At 47.0% G+C, this 10,047-nt stretch overlaps 1 protein-coding gene across 4 annotated transcripts in view; it reads left to right on the forward strand.

Annotated features, from left to right (window-relative positions):
- Window positions 1-690: 690 nt before the first annotated feature.
- Window positions 691-10,047, forward strand: part of LOC113578635 (high affinity cationic amino acid transporter 1-like) — a 12,996-nt gene continuing 3,639 nt past the window's right edge. Inside the window, exons 1-9 of one of the 4 annotated variants that reach the window (XM_035534481.1) lie at window positions 691-1,079; window positions 2,608-2,705; window positions 4,695-5,111; window positions 5,319-5,477; window positions 5,595-5,760; window positions 5,860-5,978; window positions 6,109-6,331; window positions 7,224-7,363; window positions 8,041-8,143. In XM_035534481.1, coding sequence (XP_035390374.1) covers window positions 4,742-5,111; window positions 5,319-5,477; window positions 5,595-5,760; window positions 5,860-5,978; window positions 6,109-6,331; window positions 7,224-7,363; window positions 8,041-8,143 — 1,280 coding nt within the window. In that variant the 5' untranslated portion in view covers window positions 691-1,079; window positions 2,608-2,705; window positions 4,695-4,741. Of the gene's footprint in view, window positions 1,080-1,174; window positions 1,595-2,607; window positions 2,706-4,694; window positions 5,112-5,318; window positions 5,478-5,594; window positions 5,761-5,859; window positions 5,979-6,108; window positions 6,332-7,223; window positions 7,364-8,040; window positions 8,144-10,047 lie in introns of those variants that run through there. The other 3 variants (XM_035534482.1, XM_027012014.2, XM_035534483.1) reach the window with 3 other exon arrangements.

Below are 10,047 nucleotides of genomic sequence, written 5' to 3' on the forward strand. Positions count from 1 at the left end.
CGCGCTTATCAAGGACACAGTGTAGACCACGCTGCGCAAAGATCTCGCGCACTGGCAGTGGTGCGACGCTGCCCTCTGCTGCCTGGTCCGTAGATCGCGTGCCGTACTGATGGAGGGTTATGCGGCCTTTTGCAGTATTGACACTTTCAACATCTAACACCACAAGATAAAAAGAAATTAAGCATATTTCCGTTTCATAGCACAGTCTGTGTTTGGTGGTGTGCAGCGTTTGAGGTTATGAACAGGACTGAAGCAACCTTTCGCCACTCAGGACTGACGAAATGATCGCGCTTTCTAGGTTTGCGCAAAGTACACCAGCACGTGGTGGGAGACGCTCGTGTACCCTGAACAAACTGGCCATTCTGTGACATGTTTCTGGTCAGTGCGGTACGGTCAGACGTCTTAACGACACAAGGGCGATCACAAATAAAAACTAAAGTCTGCTGTCCGATTAAAACACTATAAAAATATTTATGACACCATGAGTTTCTTTAAGTTATGGACTTTTCCCTGGAGTGACAGATCTGGGGATGTTTCTTTGTAAGTCTTGGTTGTCTGTGTAAACCACTTTGGCCACTGTGCGTGAAACATTCTGTACAAAACCTGCCCTGAAGAATATAGCAATATAAAGGTTTTATGAACCTTAGTTAACTGCAGGAAGTCGTGTGATTAACGTTTAATTATTTTTAATCATTTGACGGAACTAATTTGAAATATTTGTGAGTTCAGGAAGGATGCAGGACTGAAACTTGATCGGCTCATTCTCATGTCCTAACGTGAAGAAGAAAGCAGCCTGGCCAGGCTCCACGCGCGGGAGGGTTTCTCCATCCCCGCGGTGCTCCGAGTTCCACTGCTCGTGCCGATGAGTTTTGATGACGTCATGTTTCAGGGCGTGATGCTTGGAGGCAGTCTCGCGAAACGCACGGGAGTGGGCTCGCAGGCATGGTTCACTAACCTCGCGCACGGCATCGCTGTCTTAGTAGTAAAGTTTTCATTTAAATGTTATAACGCGCCGGATTTCGGGAGTTTTCCTGGAACTACTGCAGCTCACAGCCAACAGAACCCGAAGGGTCCGCGAGGTAAGATTTCAGACTTTTTTCAAAGTATCCGTCGTGTTTCATTTACGACATTGTTGTTCATCTTAGACACCCCGATATGTCCACGCACTTGTAACGCGAGGCAGAGCTCTCCTTAACGCGTGCTCTAGCTGATGTGGCGCGCGCGTACGCTGATGTGGCTCGTTCCTCTCGTGCACATGGTCCAAGAGCTGATGCAACACACGCCCGCGAGCGGGTCTCGTGAACGTCGTTAGCACAGCGCGCGATGTGCTGCGGTTTGACGCGCCACCGTAAAGAAGCAGTTCGGGCTTTCGTTTCGTTTATTTCCTGAAGCCGAGCTACGACGCGTTTCCTCGCGCGTGCGACACAACGTGCTCCACTACCGACGGCAGCGCGCGCAGATGATGTCCGGCATAATTCAACGCGTCAGTTAATGACGTGCGGGCGCGTTTGCATCACTGCTGCTTTTACTGAGACGAGCTGGACTCCTCCAACCAGGTGGCGGACAGCTAGCGGGCGCCTTCCCATGGGGGATGGTGAGCACACAGTGGTGCTTGTCTTACCAAAATTGTAAAATGGCTGACAGAAAAATTGAGCGCACTAAAATGTATAACCGTTAACAACTTGGCTATTTTACCATTGTAAACTGAAATGAATAAATAATGGTTGTTTTGGTTAAAATACAATAACGAGGGGGAACATTTTACATGTTCTAACTGTTAAAACTGCAGCAGAAGTGAAATGTGGCGTAAAACGGTAACTGTCTTGCAATACGACACCGGTCACGTGTTCAAAGAGCACCATAAAATATGCATAAATAATAAATGAGGTCATTTATTTGATTATTCATCTAAAACCAGCCAGTGGTCATAACCCTAATGCTGGAAGAGGAGAACCCTGGTTGTGCTGCTCACCTCGTGTGTGTGTGTGTTTAAGGTGGTGGTGTTTTGGGTTTTGTTGTTTTTTTCTTTCGTTTGTTTTGTCCTGTGTACTGGAGGTTTGGAATCCTCTCCACTACACTTCAGAAGAGGTTGCTGCAGTAGTGTTCTGTCTCCTTTGGTTTGTGCGATTGATTGTTGTCCTTGACCTGGAGTTAATTTGTCATGATGTCATAACAGCTGGTCATCAACAGTCCATGCTCAGGAGGGGAGGAGCTGTGTGTGTGTGTGTGTGTGTGTGTGTGTGTGTGTGTGTGTGTGTGTGTGTGTGTGTGTGTGTGAGAGAGAGAGAGAGGGGGTGACCCTGACAGGGGTTTGATTGAGGGTTTGCTGACATGTGCAGTTTTGATTGACCCGAGGACCTGACATTTTAAATAAATATGATGCAAAATATTTAAATATATTTTAAGTGAGATTATTTGCAAATACGTTTAAAAGAACATTGGCAAATGGAATGTGTGTTGTACATGGCTGTGCTCCTCATGTGTGTGTGTGTGGGGGGGGGGGGGGTGCTACTATGCTCTGTGGATCTACGTAGCCACACTTCCTGACTGTTGTGCTAGGTCTTCACACACTATTGTCTTTTCTATTTCATTCGTTACCATATTTAGTCTTCCAGGGCGTGTTCTACGATCACATACCAACTTTTTCTCCCTTTGACTTCCACTGGCATGTGAGCGATCTGGATCCATTGGGGTGGGACCTTCAGGTAATGTAGTAGTAACCTCACCTTTCCTGTTTCCTGTAATTGGAATTTGTTGAGGACGGTAGTGTTTTTTTAATACATCAGACTACGTGTTTTAAGTATTCCTGTGGCCGGTGTCGTGTGTGGCAGGTATTTGCTTTGCTGTCACACCAGACATCTGCTCCGTTCAGTAAGGACATGTGATCTCTCTGGGCCGATACTGTCACGCTCTTGACTGAGCCCCAGTGAGGGTGTTGTACTCTCTTGGCAAACAGCTTAGAAACTCTGCGCTCTTGGACTTGAGTTTGGTTCAGGTTTTCCCTGAAGTTAGTCACACTGAAGCTGCCAGCCTGCAGAGGTCACATCCCTTCAGGAGTCGTTGAGCAAATAATCCAATTATCATGACAATGACTGAAGGTTGTGAATGGTTAATAACTAAGATGTTGCTCAAGTTTTTAACTTCTTAGTCTCCATGGACCTGCTTGTGGGTCCTAATGCTAAGTAGATACTTGCATATAAAAAATGTAAAAACAATGTGGAAAAATAAAAAATATTGAGGAGTATTCGTCTGTGAATGCACAATGAATAAGCCTGTAGTTTAAAAGGTTAATGAGTTCTAGGCTGTGGTGAAGAAGTCTGAACGTTCCCGAGCTCTCCGACACACGCCATCTCTGGAGCTTGTTGCTGTGTTTGAGTTGGTCTTGTGTAGGTCGTGCGAGGGCCTGAACTGGGCATGCACTGGAGTGATGGACTGGTCAGTGTGTGGTGAACATGGCCACCGCAGCTGCTGTGCTGGGTCACATGACACGGCTGGGTTCTGTTTGTGTCCCTCGGGCCTGATTGGTCACGTGTGTGACCATTAACCCAATGATGGCTCAGGGAGCTGGCAGAGAGCCAGTAAAGGTGCCCCCCACATGGGTGTGTGCACCTGCAGATGGATGGAGGCCCTCCTTCTGAGGTGTGATTGTTTACACATGTGGGAGAGGAGTATTGGTTTTGTTTGGCATTCTGAGGGTTTCTCTGTGGTGTAGTCTAGGTGTTACGAGCTGCTAAGTGAAACATGGCATTATACTAAGATTTACACAGGTGTTCTTGAACAAGTCTAATCTTTTAATCTGATTTCCTTCTGAATGTGTGAATTATTTTATTCTGTATTTGCACACTCTGTTTTTATTTGATCTGCGTAAGAAACACAAAGAAAATATCTCTTAAGTCCAAGATAATTCACTGCAGTTGTAGATTTAAGTACCACGATGTTCCCATGTTGTATAGTGGTATACAAACTGTATTTATGCTTCAATTAACACTGGGACTTTGTGGTGTGTAATGGCACACGCTAGTGTCTAGTCTCACACTGAATACTTCACGTTAGCTGTTGTGCCAGTGAGTGCAGTCACTATAAAAAGGTTTTACTGTAAGGTCTCGTTTACACCACTGACGTCAGGTTTATCCGAGTCCAAAGCCATAAGTCAGGCTGCAGTTTTTGCTAACAGACTGGGTCCTGAACTAGCTCGACTTGGAATTCCTATGGAAGCCCAAATGGACATTAAAGATACAGTCGGAAGCTCACTGCCCAAAATGGACTTTAAAGATGCAGTCAGAAGCTTCAGAAAGTACCCTGATCACAGAAATCTCTACAGTGAAACCTCACAATCTGAAAATAACTTCTAATAACCTCAGATTGACAGACAGACAACAATTATGTAACTTAAATTAGAACTTTTCAATCATTTGTGTCTTTACAGTTTGTATACGTTGGAGACAGAAACCAAACTCATGATTCATCATGAATGATAGTTGTGTGTAGCTAAACAACTCGTTATGTACTGTAAACAAACATGAACTGACCTGGTTTACAGATGAACAGTTGATGTAATAACATTAATCCTGTTAATTAAGTTTAACGATGTGTGTGTGTGCAGGAGGCCATGATCGGAGCGTCTGTTTGACCATAACGTCACGTCATCCGTTGATGTTGTATCTGTTCTGACGTGTCTCCATCTGTCGTTCTAGGCGTCTGACCGTGCTGTGTGAGGTGTGTGTGTGAGGTGTGTGTCACCATGGTGCTGACCACTTTGCGAAGCTTTGGGCAGATGCTACTGCGTGTGAAGGCGGTCGACTCCAGTACGCAGGAGACGCGACTGGCACGCTGCCTCAACACCTTCGACCTGGTGGCACTGGGCGTGGGCAGCACGCTGGGCGCCGGCGTGTACGTGCTGGCCGGGGCCGTCGCCAAGGACAACGCCGGCCCCGCTATCGTCCTCTCCTTCCTCATTGCCGCGCTGGCCTCCGTCATGGCGGGCCTGTGTTACGCAGAGTTCGGCGCGCGCGTGCCCAAAACAGGATCTGCTTACCTCTACAGCTACGTTACCGTGGGCGAGCTGTGGGCCTTCATCACAGGCTGGAACCTCATCCTCTCCTACATCATAGGTATGAAAACCTCCGCCACAGAAGGGAAAGTGTTGTTAAAATATTACTGAATTAAAGGTTTTCAGGTTGAAGTGTCATATTCTTAATACTTTGTTCTCGTCATCTGGAGAGCGTTGTGCGTCTTTGCTGCAGTCTGCAACTAAAAATTAACCTGTTGCCTTGAGTTCATCACGTTCATTGTGTCGTGTCGTGACCTGGTTGCCGTAGGAACCTCCAGCGTTGCCCGGGCCTGGAGTGCCACATTTGATCGGCTGATAGACAACCGCATCGAGGTGTTCTACAGAGCTCATATGAGCATGGACGCACCGGGGATCCTCGCAAAGTACCCGGACATCTTCGCCGTTCTCATCATCCTCGTTCTGACTGGTAAGGCCCATCCGGATCACGCGCACATCACCCGGTGTGTGTTCAAATCGCGGATCCGTACTGCGAGGTGTGCCAGGTGTGTTTCTCTGCAGCGTTCCTTTGCTGTGCTATGTGCAGGGCTGCTGGCGTTCGGTGTGAAGGAGTCGGCCATGGTGAACAAGGTGTTCACCTGCATTAATGTGCTGGTCTTGATGTTTGTGATTGTGTCCGGACTGGTGAAAGGCACCTTCAGCAACTGGACTCTGAGTCCACAGCAGATTCTCAACACCAGCTCTAGTGAAAAGTGAGTCGTCGCTGTGGGTGCATTTCCGGTTCCAGTAAGGGCTGTTATTGGTGTGATGGTAGGCTAATGTGGGCTGTGTGTGTGTGTGTGCGCATGCAGTGTGTCAGAGGCGAGTCTGGGACAGGGTGGTTTCATGCCCTTCGGTTTCTCGGGGGTTCTTTCCGGAGCTGCGACGTGTTTTTACGCGTTTGTGGGCTTTGACTGTATCGCTACCACAGGTGAGTGTCGGACTCCACGTCCTGTGTTTCATCCACGTGTTCTTTAGTTCTTTGGCTTCCTGGGGACGGAGCCGTGGAGGCTTTTCTGAAGCCGCTGAGCTGCTTCTTGCCTCGCCGTGTTTCCCTGCAGGAGAGGAGGTGAAGAACCCCCAGAGGGCGATCCCCATCAGCATCGTGGCGTCTCTGCTCATCTGTTTCGTGGCGTACTTCGGCGTGTCGGCCGCCCTCACGCTCATGATGCCGTATTACATGCTGGACGAGAACAGCCCGCTGCCAGCTGCCTTCGAACACGTGGGCTGGAGAGGAGCTACGTACGCCGTGAGCGTCGGGTCGTTGTGCGCCTTGTCCACCAGGTAGGGACTCCGTGTGGCAATATTATTATTATTGTTGTTGTTGTAGCTGAATTAACTGAAATTAATAATGATTAAATAATATTAATAAATGAAATAGTTCTGGAAACTTTTTGCATAGTATTAATAATAGTGATTGTTGTTATTGTTGCTGAAATGGCTAGTTATTACAAATAATAACTAAATTAATAAATAATAATTATAGGGATAACAATAGTGATAATTGTTGTTGTTATAGCTGAATTAACTGAAATTTGTAATGACTAAATAATAAATAGCTCTGGAAACTTTTTGCATAGTATTAATAATGGTGATTGTTGTTGTTGTTGCTGCTGTTGTAGCTGAATTAACTGAAATTAATAATAACTAAATAATAATTATTATTATGATGAATATTAGTATAATTGTTACATAAAAAGTTTCCAGAGAAACAGGATATTTAGGACACAGGGTTTTTCATTCATATACCAGGATTAATTCAGCGAGTGTGAGTGCAGCATGCCGTGTCTCTGCTGTGGCTGTTAATAGCAGAGATCTGAGTTTAATATTAGGCTCCCATTACACTTCCTGCCTCTGAGAGAGCGAAACATGCCTGTGATGTTACCGCTACACGCCCTGCTGTATGAGCTGCACAGATCTCACTCACTGCGGGGGCTGTGTATGCTGTGCAGCTGTTTCTCCACCGCTGGGGGGGGGTGTCTGGGTGGTGCTGACATGATAGTGGTGGCATGTTTTGGGCTGGAAGATGTTTCAGTCACAGCTGTGTTGCTGGGGTTCTTGCACACGTCAGTGTGTCGAGAGTGAGTGACTGAACAAGTCCAGACAAACTGCAGGTGACCACTAATGGCACAGCTAGACACCTAACTCTGTGTGTGTGTGTGTGTGTGTCCATTAGCCTCCTGGGCTCCATGTTTCCGATGCCCAGAGTCATATGGGCCATGGCAGAGGACGGTCTTCTTTTCAAGTTCCTGGGCAACATCAACTCCAGGTCCAAAACCCCTGTAATGGCTACACTTACCTCAGGGTTTGTGGCAGGTGAGGAGAATTAAACCCAACAGACTGGTTCCCTGTTCCTGTAAGGGGCGCTGTCTCCCAACAACAGATAATCAATGTATATCCCTCCCTCTCTCCACCCCACGGCTCTGTCTGAGAATCGGTTTCAGCGAACAACCTTGGGAACCTTAATGTCCTCCTCTCTCAGGAGGACATGCCCCTAAAAGGACACACCGCCAGAAGGAAACTTGACATCTTAGAAAACAGCTAATGTTGCATTACACAGCGTTAGGACATGACTGTATATCGAGAAGGTCATGACACGACCTGTTGCGGTGTTCTCCTGAGATGTTAGAAACCTTTCCAGGACACTGTGACATGTCTGTATCAAATCCCTCTCATTCTTTAAACGGCAACTTCCGCAGGGGGGTTAGTGTACATGTTTTGATATCCAAGTTCTTTTCTGGATTTTATCCCTGGCTTGTATCTATGACTAAACACACAGAGTCAAATTTTTGTTTTCTATCTAAATTGACTCATGTATTTTTGTTAAATGTTTATATGCATGAATATCATGTATATCATGTGTACTGACAGAGCTTGATTCCATTTTGTCTGTGTATTTTTTATTTTTTTTTAGCCCTGTGGTCATGCTTCTTCAGTTGTGTGTGTGTGTGTGTGTGTGTGTGTGTGTGTGTGTGTGTGTGCGTTCTGTGCAGCCGTGATGGCGTTCCTGTTTGACCTGAAGGACCTGGTAGACCTAATGTCCATCGGGACTCTTCTGGCATACACGCTGGTGGCCGCCTGTGTCTTGGTGTTGAGGTATGCGCTGTGATGTCAGAAAACATTAAAGACCTCAGATTTGTGTAGATGTGAGTTTTAGTGTGCTAGTATTCCCTGAGGGGGGTTATGTATGTAAACTCTACTATATGCTACATACAATGTACACACACACACTCCTAAAATGGAAGCGCTAATGCTAACAGCGCTTATGGTGCTATTGGCGCAGCCAACGGCGCATGCACACAGCCCACCATAGAACAGCGGCCTCTCATCATCACGGGGAGTGCGTGAGGAGAGTGTTCAAAAGAGTGAATACCGGGAAGGCGGTGGGACCAGACGGTATCTGCGGGAGGGTCCTCAAATCCTGCGCAGACCAGCTAGCCCCGGTATTCACCGACATCTTCAATCTCTCCCTGATGCTCGGTGTTGTCCCGTCCAGCTTTAAGCGATCCACCATCGTCCCCGTCCCGAAGAAACCTCGACCCTCCGACCTCAATGACTACCGCCCTGTTGCCCTCACATCAGTCATGATGTAGTGCTTTGAAAAGCTAGTCAGAGACTTCATCACATCTTCACTGCCAGCCTCCATGGACCCACTGCAGTTTGCATACCGCCACAACCGCTCCACTGACGATGCAATTGCACATCTGCTCCACACCACACTGACCCACCTGGACAAAGGGAGGGGTAATTATGTTAAAATGCTGTTTGGTGACTACAGTTCAGCATTTAACACCATCATCCCCTCCCTACTCACTACTAAGTTGGAGGATCTAGGACTGCATACATCCCTGTATGACTGGATCTGCAACTTCCTAATAGACAGACCACAATCAGTACAGGTGGGCAACTGTGTCTCATCCACCCTCACCCTCAGCACTGGAGCTCCTCAGGGTTGTGTCCTAAGCCCCCTGCTCTACTCACTGTACACTCACTGTACAGCCACTTCCAGCTCCACCATCATTGTCAAGTTTGCTGACGACACCGTCGTCATTGGCCTGATCTCGGACAACAATGAGAGGGCCTACCTGGAGGAGATTAAACACCTGGAGAATTGGTGCCAGGAAAATAATCTCCTAAATGTCAGTAAGACAAAGGAGCAGATTGTGGATTGCAGCAAGAAGCAGGAGCGACACTACCAACCTGTGAGGATCAGTGGAACCATGGTGGAGAGAGTAGATAGTTTCAGGTACCTTGGTGTTCACATCTCGCAGGACCTGTCCTGGTCCCGCCATACCAACTCCCTGGCAAAGAAGGCTCGTCAGCGTCTTTACCACCTCAGACGCCTAAGTGACTTCAGACTGCCCTCCAAGGTACTGCAGAACTTCCACACCTGCACTATCGAGAGCATCCTCACGGGGAACATCACAGTCTGGTTTGGGAACAGCACCAAGCAGGACAGACAAGCACTCCAAAGGGAGGTGCGTTCAGCAGAGCGCATCACTCATACGGAACTTCCTGACCTGCAGACCATCTACTACAAGCGATGCCAGACCAAGGCCAGGAGGATTGTGAAGGACCCCACCCATCCAAACAATAGGCTCTTCTCTCTGTTGAGGTCAGGGAAGCGCTTTCACTCCCTGAAGACCAAGATAGAGAGACTTAAGAGGAGCTTCTTCCCAGAGGCCTTTCGGGCCCTGAATCAGGGAAATTGATCAACTGTGGGGACCACCACCATGTAACTGTGAATATTCAATTACAAGTTGGAACTGTACATTGTGTACATTTATACATATCCATATATACATTGTGTATATAAACATATTATACATACATTGTTATATATATATATATATATTTTTTTTTTTAGGGTTATAAATAATATAATTTCCCTATACACCTGTTTGTTGTTTTCTTTTTCCTCAGTTTGGACAGAGCGCTCTCAAACCATTTCACTGCGGGTTATACTGTATGACTATGTATGTGACAAATAAACCAAACTT

The sequence above is a fragment of the Electrophorus electricus genome, chromosome 15, assembly GCF_013358815.1.
Source record: "Electrophorus electricus isolate fEleEle1 chromosome 15, fEleEle1.pri, whole genome shotgun sequence".
NCBI classification, from domain to species: Eukaryota; Metazoa; Chordata; class Actinopteri; order Gymnotiformes; family Gymnotidae; genus Electrophorus; species Electrophorus electricus.